General features: G+C 51.9%; 7 protein-coding genes across 7 annotated transcripts; 4 read left to right on the top strand and 3 right to left on the bottom strand.

The window, feature by feature from the left end:
• Window positions 1–18: 18 nt before the first annotated feature.
• BDZ99DRAFT_509901 (beta-1,4-mannosyltransferas-like protein) lies at window positions 19–1785 on the bottom strand. The gene is made up of 3 exons (XM_033724433.1): window positions 1395–1785; window positions 1142–1338; window positions 19–1069 (listed from the first exon to the last, which is right to left on the bottom strand). The coding sequence occupies exons 1-3, from the start codon at window positions 1726–1728 to the stop codon at window positions 122–124; spliced, it is 1479 nt and encodes a 492-aa protein (XP_033574676.1). The 5' UTR covers window positions 1729–1785; the 3' UTR covers window positions 19–121.
• Window positions 1786–2025: 240 nt separating this feature from the next.
• BDZ99DRAFT_63133 (cation efflux protein) lies at window positions 2026–5316 on the top strand. Its single transcript, XM_033728785.1, has 4 exons — window positions 2026–2580; window positions 2633–3925; window positions 3977–4195; window positions 4246–5316. Exons 1-4 carry the CDS (start codon window positions 2180–2182, stop codon window positions 5126–5128), a joined length of 2796 nt encoding a protein of 931 aa, XP_033574677.1. The 5' UTR covers window positions 2026–2179; the 3' UTR covers window positions 5129–5316.
• A 1499-nt stretch (window positions 5317–6815) lies between these two features.
• Window positions 6816–8258, top strand: BDZ99DRAFT_63413 (NAD(P)-binding protein). The gene has a single exon (XM_033728786.1). The coding sequence runs from the start codon at window positions 6981–6983 to the stop codon at window positions 7935–7937; it is 957 nt and encodes a 318-aa protein (XP_033574678.1). The 5' UTR covers window positions 6816–6980; the 3' UTR covers window positions 7938–8258.
• Window positions 8259–8991: 733 nt separating this feature from the next.
• BDZ99DRAFT_464627 (uncharacterized protein) lies at window positions 8992–10092 on the bottom strand. The gene is made up of 2 exons (XM_033720368.1): window positions 9973–10092; window positions 8992–9914 (listed from the first exon to the last, which is right to left on the bottom strand). The coding sequence occupies exons 1-2, from the start codon at window positions 10003–10005 to the stop codon at window positions 9444–9446; spliced, it is 504 nt and encodes a 167-aa protein (XP_033574679.1). The 5' UTR covers window positions 10006–10092; the 3' UTR covers window positions 8992–9443.
• Window positions 10093–10710: 618 nt separating this feature from the next.
• BDZ99DRAFT_63453 (uncharacterized protein) lies at window positions 10711–11893 on the top strand. Its single transcript, XM_033728787.1, has 2 exons — window positions 10711–10786; window positions 10832–11893. Exon 2 carries the CDS (start codon window positions 10949–10951, stop codon window positions 11699–11701), a length of 753 nt encoding a protein of 250 aa, XP_033574680.1. The 5' UTR covers window positions 10711–10786; window positions 10832–10948; the 3' UTR covers window positions 11702–11893.
• Window positions 11894–12549: 656 nt separating this feature from the next.
• On the top strand, window positions 12550–13812 carry BDZ99DRAFT_392022 (uncharacterized protein; the record flags this gene model as incomplete). The annotated part of the gene is made up of 4 exons (XM_033715761.1): window positions 12550–13104; window positions 13152–13280; window positions 13327–13436; window positions 13497–13812. 4 exons carry the CDS (start codon window positions 12550–12552, stop codon window positions 13810–13812), a joined length of 1110 nt encoding a protein of 369 aa, XP_033574681.1.
• A 67-nt stretch (window positions 13813–13879) lies between these two features.
• BDZ99DRAFT_391758 (short chain dehydrogenase reductase) lies at window positions 13880–14635 on the bottom strand (the record flags this gene model as incomplete). Its single annotated transcript, XM_033715745.1, has 1 exon — window positions 13880–14635. The coding sequence occupies one exon, from the start codon at window positions 14633–14635 to the stop codon at window positions 13880–13882; it is 756 nt and encodes a 251-aa protein (XP_033574682.1).
• Window positions 14636–16699: the final 2064 nt, after the last annotated feature.

Here is a 16699-nt window from a genome sequence, read left to right on the forward strand (position 1 = left end):
CGATGACATGTTTTGGTGCCTGTCTCACTGCAGGTTGAATGATCAAGCTCAATAATTTCTCTATATGTGAAACACCCTTTCATTCATCGTCTCTATCCATGTGGATTCCACATGATGTCAATCATGTCAGCTGCTTCACGAGCAGAAACAGTTTCCCAGCAACCCCATCCCATTCCTGGTCCCAACGGCGTTCACTCTCTACGAGTGCGCCGTCCTTCAGTATTCCCAAATTTGATACGCCCTTTCCGAACAGCTCCACGAAAAGATCTGAGAGTTGTTGAGAAGTTTCGAAGCCTCGTCCATTGACACCCTCTTGAACCAGCTCAGGCCAAGCCTGAAACCTACTCCATCCTACCACTGGCAACCCAGCCCCGAACATATCTACAACTTTCATTGGAAGATCTACTCCGGAAGATGAGGTATGTAATGATACACCTAGATCCGCGGATCCCAGAAGCAATGCATAGTCCTCCGGTGTGAGCCATGCAGTAAGAAGGAGCACGTTAAGCAATTGGTTTTTTTGGTTCAGAGCCCGAACCTTGCTTAGATAGTGCTCTTTGAGTGGCCCTTTGCCTGTGATTATAGCTAATATCTTAGGAAGGCCAGTTTTAGAGGTGACTAGGGCGGAATAGCTTGTTAGTGCTTCGAGAAGAAGCGAGAAGTCTTCGTCGGCAGTCCAGGACGTGGAGCTAACAACAAGACGCAATGAGCCACTTGACAGGTCTTTTGCATACTGTGCGGTCTCAGGTAGCTGGGAGAGGTAGTTGGTGCGCTCTTCTGAGTTTAAAGGTCTGAATAAAGCAGCTGGCCGGTCATGGAGGACCTGGGCTTTGATGTTATACTTCTGCTTCAAGACGGTAGCCATGACATCGGTGACAGCAAAATGCGCAAAAGCAGATCGGGCGAAGATGTTCTCGTATAACCTTGAGACGAGGACAAGAGGATGGCGGCGTCCAAGTTTGAGGGCCAGAATTGAGTAGCCAAAATTGTGCCAGTCAATGACGAATTCAGTATTGCGGAGGAAGCAAACAATTTGAGCAATGGCCAGAGTTGGAATGGAGGGAGGATTCTGCTCGTTTGCTCTCAGTATTCAAGTTGACGGACCGCAACGGTAAGAGATGCAATGGCGAGGTAAACTCACCTGAACAAGCATCCACTTGGTAGCAGTCGCACGATAGCCCATGGCGTAGTAGAGGCTCCATGCCTGCCAGAGCACCTTCAACGGAGCCACGAGTGGAAATAGCAGGCTGCTTGGTGCTCGTAGCCAGGCTGGAGAAGGGTCAATCGGTACTATCTTGATGCTTGAATTTGATACAACATCAGGGTGGAGTTCCGACTCTAGTCCACCGTGTCAGTTGGTTGGTTGAAATTCAGATGATATATGAGGTACAAACCAGTATAGCCAATTAGCTGTACTTGACCCCCATGCTTCGCAATACTAATGGCATGATATTGCATGCGGGGGCTCCGTCCAATATCCCCAAGCACCACCACCTGGAAAGACGCTCCCAAATGCCTGGTCTGTTTTACCCAAGTTCTCCGATTTACATACTCAGCTGGAGTCATGACTTTCTTCTTGTCGTCCACAACCTCATCTTTGGCGAAGTCTGTGGAGTATGGGTCATACTGCGAAGGGAGCGTTACGAGGATAATAGTGACCAGGGTTGAGAAAGCCAGCAAGCCATAGAGGGCGAAATCAAGCGTCGTCTTGGGGCTCAAGTCCCACATGTTTGTAGGGAGATAACAGTAAGCGATAGATAATAGCCTTGATGGAAAAATTCGATTTTTTCTAGGAGTGAATGAGGTGATGTTGCGACGTTTCGTTGTGCGAGTGAATCCTTCGAAGGATCGACCTCGAGGATGCAGTTTGCGGGGACAACCTAGACTTCCGCCACAGCCAGCGCCACAGCTATTTCATCGGTGCTTTAACTGGGCCGATGAAATCAGCGGGCCGACACGATGGCACTGGTGGACCCGACCCCTGACTGGCTGAAGGGAGGCAGTTGATATCGAAACATCGCAACAACACCGTGTACATATCCAGCCCTCCCCGCACAGCCAGCCTCGCCGCGCTCGCTGCTGCACCGATCCGCATTCCTCCAATCCCGATGCTACTGGCGCCTCCGACGACGGGTACCGGCTTGCCCTCGACGAGATAGTTGAGGAGCCTGCGCCTTTGATGGCCTCGTACGCCCTCCCGCTGAATAGTGGCAGCACCGCACACAGCCATGGCCACTCGCCTTCACACAGTCGCCCAGTCATATCCGAGCGACCTCCCTCCTGGATTGGACAGCTTAACGGCGGCGCCCTGAAGAAGATGCCGTCAAATACAAGCCTCCATAGCCATAGTCATTCACATTCGCACCTCGACCACCAATTGAGCCATGATATGGGCCCGAGCGACCACCAGCACTCTCACAGTCATTCTACTCCCGTAGATAAAGTCTTAGCACTCAACCCCTTCACGAAAGGGCGCCCTCGAGGGGAGTCTGATCTTGGGCGGGCCCCGCCACGTATAAGCAACACCTCGAAAGGGTATGCCTTCGACACAATAGAAGAGGCACCAGTGCCGACAGGGACGTAAGGTCTGCTCAATTCCAAATAAGAAGCTCAATTCCGCTGACTACGGTAGTTTATGGCCCACACCAGAAGAACTGCTGACCGCACTCCTCATTCCTCTCCCATACCTATTCGCCTCAATAGCGTACCCTGCGGCCGTGGCAGTGCCTCCTACTCCTTTTCCAGCGCCTAAAAACTTCCCGGGCGAGCCCGAACTAGCAGACACTACGTCACTAGGGGCAAAACTGGGGTCGAACCTGTCTCCATTCGTTCTCGCATGCACCTTATCCTCGACAACATTGATACTAGTCGGCATAGTGTCCAAGTTGCGTTCTCTAGGGGAACCTCTGGATCGTCGAAAGGGCTCCTTGGGTGGTTCTAATGATTCAGGGAAGAAGCAAGACTACTTTTGGAGTACTGCAGGGCTTCGTCGACTGGGTGGCAGGATATTCAGTGTCCTCTTGCCGTTTTACGGAGCAATGCATCTAGGAGGTGCAAGGGCTGCTATCGTACTGCTGACAGTCGCTGCAACTGGAATTGGCAGTTTTGATACGCGCCCAGTGAAGCATTCGTTTCTGGACAGCTGGAAAAGGACATTTCGGACTAGGAAAGCTACGTGCGGAGTCCTGCTACTAGGACTACTAGCAGATTTCCTAGATGCTTCAGCAAGCTCCAGCACGTTGATATTAGGTCACCTAGCCCTCGTATTGTCCATCTTGACAATTCCTCCTCCATTCCCGACCACAGGCTGGTCCTTGCTCACGAAATTCAAAGGAGCACCTACTTCATCGACATCTGGTGCAGGTGCTCCGTCTATTCCACGGCTCTCTCTGGCAAAGCCAGTTTCGCCTTTAGTTTCATCACCGGAAGATACTCATCTTACTTTGCTTGCAGGTTTAATTCTAAGCGGCATCACCATGATCTCTGCGATTGCCTTATCTGCTGCTCCGTCAATTTCATTTCCTGCAATTACATTTTCGACCCTTTCTGTAGCCTCAGCAACGGGTCTCGTTTTCTTTTCGGTTCCATCTTCTTTACGGACACAACGGAAGCCCGGCGTGGCACTTGGCTGTATCTTGATAGCAGCTTTTGGTTATCTGCAAAGTTCGGGCATTTGGAGAAGATCTCCATATATTGCCGCTTTCTGTACTTTATGTTATGCGGCTGTTACATTTGACACAACAGCCTCCGTTATCCCACACGATGCGGGCCATCACGATCACGATCATAAGCATCAACACAATCATCCTCTGCATGGAAACCACTCGAGAATAACCGGCATTCTCCTCAGAAAGTGCACTCCGGGGTCTATCCTACGTAGTATTCTCATGGAAAGAGACTCTCGTAGGATTGCCTATTTTGCAGTGTAAGTTGCTCAATATGCTTTAGCAGGACTATGCTGACCAACACTATACAGGCTCAATCTTGGTTTCATGCTTGTACAATTCTTCTACGGTTTCGTCAGCGGTTCGTTAGGTCTCCTAACCGACAGCATACACATGCTGTTCGATTGTGCAGGTCTAGCTGTTGGTCTGGCCGCCGCTGTCATGAGCAAATGGCGGCCGAGTGTCCGCTTTCCCTATGGCTTTGGCAAGATCGACACCATCTCTGGGTTCGCTAACGGCATATTCCTCATGTAAGTCTAAGCCCTTTACGTATAGTGACTGCGGGCTGACCCCACAATAGGCTTGTGAGCGTAGAAATCGTGTTCGATGCTTTCGAGAGACTTTGGGAAGGATCTGAGCTCCATCGTCTGGACGAGCTGCTGGTCGTCAGCGTGCTTGGCTTCTTGGTCAACCTGGTTGGCCTAACAGCGTTTGGACACGCTCACCACGGCCACGATCACGGAGGCCACGATCACGGCGGCCATGGCCATTCCCATGACAACGAGAACATGCAAGGCATATTCCTTCACATTATGGCCGACGCCTTGGGCTCCGTCGCCGTCATAATCTCGACTCTCCTGACCAAGTACTACGGATGGTCAGGCTGGGACCCCATTGCGTCCTGCGCCATCGCCGTCCTCATTTTCCTCTCGGCAATGCCTCTTGTCAAGAGCTCCGGCCTGCGTCTCCTGCTCTCACTTTCCGCGGACGTAGAGTATGGCATCCGTAACACGCTCCAAGAGCTCAGCTCCCTCCGAGGCGTAGTCGGCTACACAGTCCCCCGATTCTGGCTCGAAGACGCTGGCGCCGCACACGCCGAAGCGCATGCGCACGACCACAAGCATGACCACGATCATGACCATTCGCACGATCACTCGCACGAAGAGCCTGCTCCTACGCATACTCACGGAGACGATTGCGACCATGGCCACTCTCATGAGTCGCCGCACGAGCACGATCACGGGCACGATCATTCCCACGACGACCACGCCCATGCGCATCCCCCGGCCCAACCGAAGATCCTAGGCGTGATTCACATCATCACTTCCCGTATCGCCGATCCTGAGGACGTCCGTGAGCGCACGGTGCAATTCCTCAAGGGGCGCGGCATGGACGTCGTTGTGCATGTTGAGCGTGAGGGTGACGGGAGGTGCTGGTGTGGTGGCGGGAGTAAGGTCGGCTGAGCTGAGTGAGGTAATCCGCCGGATAGTCCGGCTCCAAGTTGAACGGGCGATGTTGGATGTCAAAAGCTCGGCGAACTGGAGGAGAGAGCTCGGGTTCGGAACGAGCGGGGGAGACTCGGGAGGCCTTCATTCGGATTTGCTTATCGATCAGGCAGATTCGCGGCTTCGATCGGATCTTTCATATGGGTGGCTTCGAGATGGGGTGGCGTGTCACACCATCAAAGGGGCTGTCACGCTTTTCGCCGGGTAAACACAAGATGTGCGTAACTAGGAGATTTCCAGATTTTGAGTGTGAGTTGTTGTGCTAGAGCATATTTCCTTCCATCTCGTTGCATATGCTCGGCGTACATATGGTTAGTGGGTGGGCATGCTTCTTCATTGTCTCGAGCGAGTTGAGCAAATTGCGTGTAAATATAGGGCAGCCGGCTGCGAAACTACCACAGATATATTAGAACTCCAGGAATTACTATTGTCCCTAATACGAAGTGATTTCCCATCGGATCGGCTGAATCGACTACTCGCTAGCAGACGGATCACTCGTTCAAGGTAGCCCGAATGGAAAAACCGCGTACTATAGCTGCCGATACTGCCGTCTGACTCACATGAGCTCCATCTATGCATAGATGTCCAGAGCGTCGGCAAACCTTTCTACCTGTTTAATGCTTGTAGGAAATGTGTGAACGACGTGCTGATAAAGGTAAAGGTAGGTGAAACACGAGAGGCACGTAAGGCACGTGAGGCAGCAGAACAGCTCCAACGCGAGAGAAATAGTTGCAGCAAAGGCAAAAGACGAAAGAGGTTGTATTTACCATTCCTGAGCAGAATTGTGTGGTTGACAATAGGGTGGCCAAACAGCTACCGACCGGTCTCCACGTCAGGACGTGCGGACAAGGCACTTTCACCACAAAGCAACTCCATAATTAAGATAGAGTCGTAGAGCAATCTTAGTTTCCTCACAACGTTGGTTTCTATACATACAGGACGTAGCGTTGTGTTGGAAAGCTTCATGTTGTAATGCATGTACATACGTGTGATGATGATGTGGGTGCACGAGCCGTCCGGATACATTGACTATTAATTCAGCATAAAGATTAATATCGCTTCTTAGAACTTATCCTTTAAGATGCTGCAATAATCAAGCTAATATAGCGTAGAATCAGCCAGTAACTAACGCCTTGTTGACGTGGGAGGTTCTAGCGACGACGTAGCAGTCGACAGGGATTGCATTGAATACGATTTCATCGTCGGAGCGAACAAGAGATGTTAGAACCTGCTTCTAGGAATGGGAAGAGAGCTCTTGTTAAAATTTCTCGACTTTAGGGATCCTCCTGCGGTTATGCTGTCCGCGCTGTTGAGGCCCTCCACCACGCGGATCTCCCTGCAGTCTTGCGGCTGCACTCCTTCAACGACATCAACCTCAACTGATGCCCTCGCAAGATACTACCTGTCCGCAATAAAAGGCACGCTGAACGCCATCCTGAAGACTAGCTCATTAGAGGCGCCTAGCCTGCAGAATCTCTAGCGAAACTCCAGAATTGGCTCGATAAACCGAGAGCCCGAAGCGCGGGGACTCGCTTTAGAATATTTCGTACCACAGCCCATCGCTCCTCTTCGTTTCCAAACGTCTCGTGTATAAAAGCCTTGAGCCCGAGCGGAGCACCATAGACACGAAAACAAATTTGTGATGCATCCCTCCACCCACGAGTAAATACAATTGACGTCGAAACCCTTCTTTCAGCTTCGATAATCAAGTCGCTAGCACGCCTACCAATTTCGGTTCAGTCAACACCCCAGCACATGGGAAAGATCGCGCTCTATCCCATCCCAGTCCTCGGCCCCATAAATTACTCTAATGGCATCCCTGAAATCCGCTTTGGCATGCATTGGCCTTCTATACTCTGTGAAGATATCATACCACCTCGTCGACTTGCTCTGGGTTTACTTCATCCGGCCCACATCTATCTCGCGGTATCTCTCCACGGATCCCTCCCACCCCTCCTGGGCCTTAGTCACCGGAAGTACTGACGGCATCGGCCTCGGGTTCTCACACGAACTCTGCTCCCGCGGCTTCAACGTCCTGCTCCACGGCCGAAACCCCGAGAAACTCGCCCGCGTCCAGGCGGATCTGCTCCAGAAATTTCCCGGCCGATCCATAGAGACGGTCGTCGCCGACGCCGCCGCCTACGACGCCGCCGGCCTCCGCAGCGTCGTGGAAAAAGCCTCAAGCCTGCCAGACGGAGGACGACTGCGAGTGCTCGTGAACAATGTCGGCGGCGCCTTCCAGCTCATCGGCAAGGGGGTCTTCGGCTTGCTCTCAGAGATGACGGTCGAGGATGTAGACACGTTCATCAACGTGAACGCGAGATTTCCTGCGGTCTTGACAACAGCTCTGGTACCGGTGCTGACGGCCGAAAGCAACGCGCCGACGTTGGTGATGAATATCGGCTCTATGGCCAACTACGGGCTGCCGTATTCGGTAGTCTACAGCGCGACGAAGTCGTTCAATCTGACGTTCTCGGCGGCGTTCGGGCGGGAGATGAAGTCGCGAGGGCACGATGTCGAGGTCTTGGGGTTTGTCGTTGGCACGACGGACACGGTGGGCGCGCCGGCGGAGAAGCAGGGCAATATGGCTGTTATGACTCCAAGGGGGTTGGCGAAGGCGTGTCTGGATAGGTCGGGGTGTGGGCGGTGGATCTTGCCGCCCTCGTTCAAGCACTGGATTCCGATGAAGATCAACGAGTCGGTGCCAGAGTCGCTAATTGTTAATCAGGTGGAGAAGCTTTGGACGGAAGACAGGAAGGGGAACTGAGGCTGGAGGTCTTGGAGTCGGCTAGGAAAGGCCGTGATAAACCTGCCACTAGATCAAGTTGAGAGTGTCGAAGAACTAGAGAGTTGAGGCATACTTCCATCATTACTTGATATCACGGCTCACGGTGTGAGTCGAGAGAAACACTCAGTTTCTACATTTCCTATCCTAGGGGATTGTAGTGGAAGTGCAGCTAGTCTGCAAGATAGATCTTATAGATTGCGCGACTGATATATTTGCTTAGCACTCCTATACATTCGCACAAGCTCTATGTATGCATGAAAGTCCAGGAGCTACGGATCCAGACGTTTCTGCCTGTGTGGTTCTTGTATGAGCTATATGGAAACCGTGCTAGCGGCTTCTCAAGGTACTCCAGCGGTTGCTGTAAGTGGGTGGGCGAGGTTAGCTTTCAGAGCCTTACTAGGTAGATCTCTCTGATATGCATGACGAAGCACTCAAGCCGTGGACACCCCCAAGCTAGTACATAGAATTCCGAGTACGTTCCCCGCGCACACTCCTCCCCCTCGTCCCTTCCATCATCTCATTCCCTATTACCAATTGACTTCACTACTAACCCCTACAGCCCCTAGACGCATTCTGCGTAGGGTAGTCTGCAGTTAGCTTTCCGTAGAACACAGTACGGATCATCTTTCCCTTCCTTGCGCAGCTCCTCGGTCTAGCTGCCGCAAAGTTGTGTGATCGATCTCCCGATTCCTCTTTCGTACGGTGGTTCGACACAGCAACCTGAAACGGATTGTTGGGTAAAGGGGGCGTCGCGTTGAGATGCTGTGATCGCTCGGGTGCGACGGGGCGACCCCGCAGCAGTTCTGCGTACTGAGTGGGTGGAGGTGGAGGTGGAGGTGGAGCTTCAGGGTGGTGGCGCCACGACGCACAGGGGAGCGGGGGACGCTCCGGGATGAGGAGCCGAGGAGAGCGCTCGGGGAGGTGGCTCCCTTTTTATTGGGTGAGAGCAAGCGGTTCAGCATGTTTTGAGTTTGAGCTAGGGGTGTGAGGATGGGCAGTTTCAGAGGATCACGATAGGATGAAGAGATCATATTCAGACAGGATAGTAACGCAATTTGAGGATATGGATTCATTCATTACCTATTTTCGCTCTATGGGTACTGTACAATAACAATTCGCTTTGCCCGTTACAGCTCAGCCGTCAACAGGTCCGTAAGCTGCTTTGGGTATCTTTGGTGGATAATTTATAGCCTGTTCTCGTGTAATACGCTTGACGCCTCCGGTACGCCTAGGTCCAAGAAGTGGGTAATACAGTTGCTGAGAAGAGAAAGATTGCCGGTGCTTCGAACTGAAGGCTAAATGAACCGGAAGACAGACGCCGTGTCAGAAGTTCCCCTATGAAACTCCAAGTGTCGAGTTTGCAGTTGCAATGATGTTGCTCCGCTGGACAGTGACAAGTGGGAAAGACAGGCTACCACCACTGCTGGAATCGCTCTGCTTTGGAAGGAGTGAAGTGACGTGTGGATGATCGTATCGAGACTACGATCAAGGAGACTCGTGCTCGAAATGCTCCGCAATACTCTCGGCGATCTCACGATCCACGCTACTCCTGCGTCTGCGCTGCCTTCTCATCTCCATTTCGGCATCCATCAGCCGCCCTTGAATCCAGACGCGGAACTTGTCGTCCTGCTTAACTGAATCCGTGTTGAGAAGTTCGGTCAGCGTGGCCTTGATCTGTTGGTTGATTTCGTACAACGAGTGGCCCTCGTCGGACTGGCTGTCGGTGCACATGCTGCGGTGGTCGAAGGCGGCGTTGGTAGGGCTTGGGTGCGCAGACATGGGAGACGAGGAGTAGATCTCGTTGGTGAAGGAGGTGCGAGAGGTCCTGGGTGAAGATCCGAAAGACTCGGGAGAGTGGGCGGTCAAGGGAGTAGAAGAGGGGATTTGGAGAGATAAGCGGCGACGAAGGTTCTCTTGTTGGTTGGAGAGACGCATGTAACTTCGCATGGGGTCGTCCTTGAGGCTGGGTTAGTCACATTGCGGTATGAGAGGTAGTCTGCAATTGGGGACTCACCATGGAAAGATTGGTTCTTGTTGGATAGGACATAGCGACTTGAGTGTGGATATGTTTTTGTATGGGCGATTGAGTGTGTTGGTGAGGGATGCCGTGTCAGTGTCCTCAGTTCGTGTTGGGGCGTTAGGATGCGGGGTGCAGCTTTGATATATTCTCGAGCTGACAGGCGTCTGCAGCTACACACCCTATTGCGGGGCGTCGAAATGTCTGGAACGTTCAAGGTTCAGGGTCGTTCAGTGAGTCATTGGTGGGCCCAAAGTGTAATGGGTGGGCCGAGCCAGTGAGGTGATATCAGGTTGGTGTGGTAGTGGTGTGCTCGACGCGGCGTGCAGTAACTTGAAGCGTGAGGATGATGATAGCAGCTCGGGTCAAGCAGGGCAGCCGGGCAGCAGTGTCGGGAGGAATTGGGGAGAACATGAAGGGTGCAACCAGCCTTTTATTGCTGCGACTCAGCATTGTCTCCCTGAGCGACGTGAATGCTTGGGAAATTAGGGGGTGCTGGATCAGCCCTGCGACCTGGCTTGCTTGCTATGCGCAAGAATAGCCTGCCCTGCCGGGTGATGCTCTGCGGGCGCCATGGCAGGATGCGCCCCCACACAAAGCCCCAGAAATCCGGATCCTGCTGTTCGGAATGTATTCGTGAGAGTGATTGGACGCCGGGCGCCATGACGAGCGATCAATGCCTCGCACGCCAACCCGAAACACCACCACGGTCCCATATCGCACCCAAACACGCTGAAAACGTCACAAGCCGTCGTCACAATGCTCGATGCTGCAGTTGAGCCTGTCCGCGCTCGCGAATTCTCCCGATCCCGTCGTGCCCGTTAGGCCGTCAAAGACCGATGGCTGACAGCTGCAGGAACACCCGTCCGATGCTGCACTGAGCAAGCTTCATGGCCGGTAGTCTCACGTTGCGCCTGGCCTCCACCCATCAGACCAGCTCGCCAGCCTCATCTGACGCCCGAGCCCGTCAGCCATGTTGATCGCGATGACGGCTGGCGTAGCAGTCGGACTCTCGCAAAGACCTTCTGCGTCCGACGAGTCGTGGTACTGGAGCTCTTGGAGTCCCAGTTTTCGACGTCATGGTAGCCAAGAGCGAGGCGAGAACTGCATTGCGAAAGATACCACCTCTTGGCCTCGCATCCAGATCGCCGATTGCTTCTTTCGGATTACGATTGTGTTGGCTAAGGAGTACGCAACCTACGTCGTTAGTCTCAACAAAACATGTGAACGTCGTAGTGGTGTTGCTGTGGCGTCCACCTGCGAGAGACAAACATCCAGGTTTTTGCTTAGCCTCGATGTGGCTGTTCCAACTTCTCCAGCCCCATTCCGTGTGCCTTTCTTGGTTCAAGCAAAGTCTCAGAGTGCAAGTCCAGCCATGGCCAGAGGTGATCCGCCCTCTGACGTGTGGCTGAGCGAACTGGTACCTGGGAGGAATGATGCCATGCACGTGCATGTTCTACGTATGAAACAAGCAAGGCGAGGATATCCAAGCGCGCTCAGCTTCAATCGAACCAATAGTGGCCGAAGGATTGTTTGCTCCACGTGGAACGCCGTCGTTGGCATTCCGGAAGTAAGTGGATGTAATCCTGACATCAGTCCTCAGCATCTTTCAACATTCTGTCCCACAAGTAGAGAGACTTGCGAGCAACGGGGCAGAACCTTGGGGAAGCCGGAAGTCGAGAAAGGGTGGGATACATGCTCTCTCACGAAATCTAGCGTGGTGTAACCTGCGGCTTTGGTAGCATCCATTGAGTGCACACGCTAACCGTATCACGTATGGCTGGTTCGACTCTGTGACCTTGGAGTCCTGCAATAGAGACTGAGAGTGAAAACGTACCGAGTTTTACCTGTGAGGGCTATAAATCAGGTCGCGGTCGAGGATGTTAGAGAGAACGACTTCCACCCTCATCCGAATCACGTAAATGGGTGAGGATTTTGTGTGTAGATTTGGAGGTGAAATCGGCCAAATTCGCCGTAGACTAAAACACCCCCAGAATTAGTCATCGGCCTTATAGGCATCGCAATTTCCGGCTGCCAACTCTCTATATTCTGCACACGGCGAGGATTAACTGCCCAATTCCTTTCAATCTCAAAATAAACATACCAAACCATGGAAAGAGAGACAACCTCTACCCACCGCCCGTGTCACGATTTATCTTCGCCAAGTGCCGTTTTCTTTTGCTCCCAATGTGACAAACCTTTCTCCAATGGTAGGACGTCCTCAAGGGCCTATGTTCTACTCCATGATATCTAACATTTGGGCTAGAATCCTCACGTCATCGTCATGCTCGTTACTGTGGCAGCCGTATGCGTAAACGGCCGCGATCATGTCGTGCGTGTAATTCTGCGAAGACAAAATGCAGCTTTGAAACACCTTGTTCGCGGTGTATGAAGAAGAGCATCGAGTGCGTTTATGATAGAGCAGGGGGGAGGCGGGCGTTGCCCACTTCATCAGGAGCAGTCCAAGAGATAGGCCCAGGGTCTTTGAGTACACCAAGTGCTTCGCTTGCTCCTTGGTCGTTGCATGCGGATGACGGAAACTTGTCCAATGCAACCTTTACAGACCATCTAGCTATGGATGACACCCAACATCACTTTACCAACGGCAATAGTGCTCCATCGATTGACCCGAGCACGCAGACTTTTTCGCTCAATGAGCCTCTTAATCTCGATGGGCTCCTCGCGTTCGAGTATGATGATTCGGGTCAGCTTCAACGCTTTTCGGATGTCTCGGTGGCTCCATACGACAAATCTGACCAGAAACCGCCATCCTGGTGTACATGGACTCGCGAAGGTGTCTCTCTGTCCGTGGTGACAGAGAATCCTATCGTGGGGCTAGACTCTAATCTCCTAGCAGTCCTGCAAAAGGAGCGGCCTCATGCCCAGCACAACGTCAACCTTGTCATCCAGTCGTTGAGATCATTCCCCACGATGATGCTACGAAGGGACACTTTTCCTTGGTTTATCCATCCGCATTCGCAACTCCTCTCGAGGCCACCAAGAGCTTCTCTACCTGAAGCATTGACAACCTGCATGAGCATTGCGCAAATGTTTGCTTCACGAACATCTGAAACAAAGTCTTATCTCTGGTGTACCATCAAAGCCGAGTATCGTCATTTTGTCGATGAGGTGTGTTTTCTCCCACATCGGGTTCTTCTCATTCTGACCACCAAAAGAAACACCACATGCCCATATTCGAACTCCTTGCCGCAACGCAAGCTTGCATGGTTTACCTGATTATGTGTATCGTTGACCAATCTCCTGAGAGCGAAGAGACTAGTTTAGACCTTCTCATGGCATTACATGTAGGTCTCCAGTTATACTCCTACATTCAAGAACTAACCTGCGCAGACCCTTTACGTCTCATTTAAAGAAGCATCCGCAGGAGCCATACTTAAAGATGAGCTTTCTAGCCCGAGTTCGAACTGGGAAGATTGGATCTTTGCCGAATCTCAACGAAGGTATGCCTTCTGCTCTATCTCTGTGCGTCTTTCGGATTCCTGCTAATTGAGACTACGCAGGCTTGCGCATCTATGGCTCCTCATTGGCTGCGTCATATGTATCAAGACCGGAATCCCCTGCGATCCATTGCAAAGTTATAGATCTCTCCCGCTCCCTGGCCTGAAAAATCTCTGGGAGGCGCCCACGCAGTCTGCTTGGGAGTTCGAATACGAAGCTAGCCACATTCTTCATACAAGCGGATTAGTAACCCTGGGCGATCTGGTCGATGCACAGAAGTCCGGCTACTCGCCGTCCAATGCACAGAAATTGGATAAGTGGAATGCAGGAGTCGATAATCTGGGCGCTTTATTGAACCTAATTGGCACTATGGTATGACTAAGCCGTTTAGTGTGGACATTCCAGCTTCATCCAAACGCTCTGTCTGCACTCTCAAGCCTACCAACTACCAAGGGACGATTCCGTCCTTGTCCGAAAACGTCGCAGTTGGACCTCCCTTCTCAGCAGTGGCCAATTCAACAATCCTCTGTGCGCCCGCCTCTACTGGCGAACCCCACGCGTTGAAGCCAGTGAGCTTCGTCTGGACCAATCCAGGACATGCCGCATTCACCAGGGCACCGGTACCATCGAGGATCCGGGCGTAGTTGAGCGCCAACATGTTGACGGCCGCCTTGCTGGCATCGTATGACTTGTAGTCTATGGCGTAGTATGGCGTCTCCTTATTTGTCGACTCTAGAAGGGATCCCATCCGCGATGAGACAAAGACAAGGCGCGCAAAGTCGGATTTGCGAAGCAGCGGCAAGCACGCCTCGGTCAAACAGGCCGTTCCAACGACATTGGTGCTGAGAGTCTGGGTGAATAGCTCTCGTGTCGACAGATTCTTGTAAGCTTCGGTGACGCCGGGGACGTAGTCGATCAGGATGCCCGCGTTGTTTATCAGCACGTCTAGTACTCCAAACTCGTGCTCGATCTTGCTCACGGCTGCTGCAATCGACTCGTCTGAGCTGAGATCCAGCTGGACTGAGGATGCTGCGAACCCTGCCGCTTTCAAGGCAGCGGCGGCTTCGGTTCCCGCTGCTTCGTTTCGCGATCCGATGATGACGTGGTATCCGTGGTCTTTGGCCAGCTGGGTCGCTACGGCAAGCCCGATGCCTGTATTGGCACCAGATATGAGTGCGATTGTTTGTTTGGGAGTCGTCATTTTTTCTGAATTCTTGTCGAAAAGGGTAGAGGCAATAAGAGCAGTGAAGTGGAAAGGGATGAAAGGTTAATGGCTGCTAGATCGATACGATTCCTGCACGTATTAATAGGAAATCGGTCAAGGCCATTTTTGCCGTCTTACAAATGAGCAAAGCGAGTTCATGATAGAGAATGAGAGAGTTCGGCAGATTTCGCCGTCGTTCTGGCAGAGTTCGCCGTTGTCCAGGCACAGTTCGCCGAAGCCGTATAGCACTAAGCTACTACCAGGTTCAACTACCATTGTAGTGATTTGCTTACTCTATCATTCCGATTCATGTGCCAGAGTTAACTATCCTCAAGATCTGACTTCTCCTACCTCTTTATTCGCAGCTCCACCTCCTCATTGTGGTTAAGCGTAGTTTTCTCCGACGTCGAGAACCCGCCTAACGGTACTGAGAATGAACTATCGGAGTTCAGAGTGAGCTTAGCCTCCACTGTTAACGTATCTTATAGCGATGCCGAGGCAATACTTGCTAAATAAGGCGCAAAGTCGTACGAAATCAGTCGAGCAAAATAGTGCGTTACCTCCACGTATTCCATTTCCTTACCCCAATCCCAAGGCTCTAAATCAAGCCTCTATCAAAAGGATTAACAAAGATTGTTAAGGCACCTCTGTAAGGATTTCAGCCCACCTGGTTGCAAGTCCTCACGAGATCAGCCGCGCGAAACTTTGTTCAGAGACGCGGAGGGCACGCAGCATGCACCTGGTGTCGTTGCTTCTTACTACATGACCACAGCGTTTCAATCAGGTGGAGATTTTCGACAACATGAAATCCCCCGGGGTCACCCTCCGATAGAGTCTAACTGCGGTCAGTTGGAAGTTCTTACAGAATCGACCGTGCAAGTTGGGATTTCGGTAGACGCGGAGGGCACGCAGCGTGCACCCATCGTAGTTACTTCTAAATACATGACTACGGCGTTCGAATTAGGTTGAAGTTTTTTTTAGCACCATAGAAGTCTGCTGGGGCACCTCCGATGAAGTGTAAGTGTGGTTTGGTTGTAAGTTCTTACAGAACCAACCGTGTGAATTGGATTTTTGGTAGACGCGGAAGTGGGACGTGGTGTAGTTACTTTCCATCGCAAATGCAAGAGCATGTAAATCAGCTCCATCGCATTTTACTTCCGGAAGAGAAAGAAGCACCCTCGCAAACGAAGAAGGTCGATCAGTTACAAGTTCTCGCAGAATCAACCGTGTAGATAGAATCCCAGGAGACGCCGAGGTCAACGCGGAGGCTACATGTCGTAGTCACTTTGTACTCTAAAAGAGGTAGCTCGTGAATTAGATTCATTTGCAAAAGGCTTCGAAGAGACGCTGAAGCCACTCCGCGAAAATTTGAGCTGCGCGGTTACTTGTTTTCACACAATCAACCGTATAACCAAACTTTTGTTGAACGCAACGTGCACGTAAAGGGTCACGCGGAGGGTACGCCGCGTAGTTACTTCTAGTCACAAGAGCAGGGGGTCCAATATCAGTACTCTGGAATTACGCGTAGACCGGAATGCTGAGGTGCCCCAACAGATAATTCCGATCGCCTGGTTGCAAGTTCTTACGGAATCAACCGCGTAAGTTGGAATTTGTTAGACGGGAAGGGGACTCGGAGACTACGCGGTCTAGTTGCTTTTAATGCCGAGAGCAGGAGTTCCTAAGTCAGACCTACGGAATCAGGCTGCAACCGGTCGTTGGGGTGCTTCAGTTAAAAGGCTAAGTTGATTGGTTAGAAGTTTTCACAGAATTGACCGTGTGGAGTAAGATTTATTAGAGGCTGCGAGCACGTGGAGGGGGCCAGGGAGGCTATGCATTGTAGTTACTTCTTTTGACGGAAGCAACGGGCTGTAGATTAGGCTCCTGGAAGAAGGACATTAGGGCGGCGACGAGTTGCTGAGGTTCCTCCGCTTACAGATTAGCTTGAGTGGTTGTAAGTTTTTACAGATTCAACCGTGTGAACTCACTTTTGAGGGACGCGGCGTCTACGTGGACGCTGTGCGTTGTAGTCACTTCTTATATCAGAAGTAACGGGCTATAGAT

Source organism: Mytilinidion resinicola (genome assembly GCF_010093595.1).
Source record: "Mytilinidion resinicola strain CBS 304.34 unplaced genomic scaffold BDZ99scaffold_13, whole genome shotgun sequence".
In the NCBI taxonomy this organism is placed as follows: Eukaryota; Fungi; Ascomycota; class Dothideomycetes; order Mytilinidiales; family Mytilinidiaceae; genus Mytilinidion; species Mytilinidion resinicola.

Excerpts from the sequence above, each read along its gene's own strand:
- BDZ99DRAFT_63133 (XM_033728785.1), top strand. The coding sequence starts at position 2,180 with ATGGCCTCGTACGCCCTCCCGCTGAATAGTGGCAGCACCGCACACAGC. Across the intron at positions 2,581-2,632 it reads GCACCAGTGCCGACAGGGAC|TTTATGGCCCACACCAGAAG; the intron begins GTAAGGTCTGCT and ends TGACTACGGTAG. Across the intron at positions 3,926-3,976 it reads AGGATTGCCTATTTTGCAGT|GCTCAATCTTGGTTTCATGC; the intron begins GTAAGTTGCTCA and ends AACACTATACAG.
- BDZ99DRAFT_63453 (XM_033728787.1), top strand. The coding sequence starts at position 10,949 with ATGTTGATCGCGATGACGGCTGGCGTAGCAGTCGGACTCTCGCAAAGA.
- BDZ99DRAFT_509901 (XM_033724433.1), bottom strand. The coding sequence starts at position 1,728 with ATGTGGGACTTGAGCCCCAAGACGACGCTTGATTTCGCCCTCTATGGC. Across the intron at positions 1,339-1,394 it reads ACAGCTAATTGGCTATACTG|AGTCGGAACTCCACCCTGAT; the intron begins GTTTGTACCTCA and ends ACGGTGGACTAG. Across the intron at positions 1,070-1,141 it reads CCAAGTGGATGCTTGTTCAG|AATCCTCCCTCCATTCCAAC; the intron begins GTGAGTTTACCT and ends GCAAACGAGCAG.
- BDZ99DRAFT_63413 (XM_033728786.1), top strand. The coding sequence starts at position 6,981 with ATGGCATCCCTGAAATCCGCTTTGGCATGCATTGGCCTTCTATACTCT.
- BDZ99DRAFT_464627 (XM_033720368.1), bottom strand. The coding sequence starts at position 10,005 with ATGTCCTATCCAACAAGAACCAATCTTTCCATG. Across the intron at positions 9,915-9,972 it reads CAAGAACCAATCTTTCCATG|GACGACCCCATGCGAAGTTA; the intron begins GTGAGTCCCCAA and ends CCCAGCCTCAAG.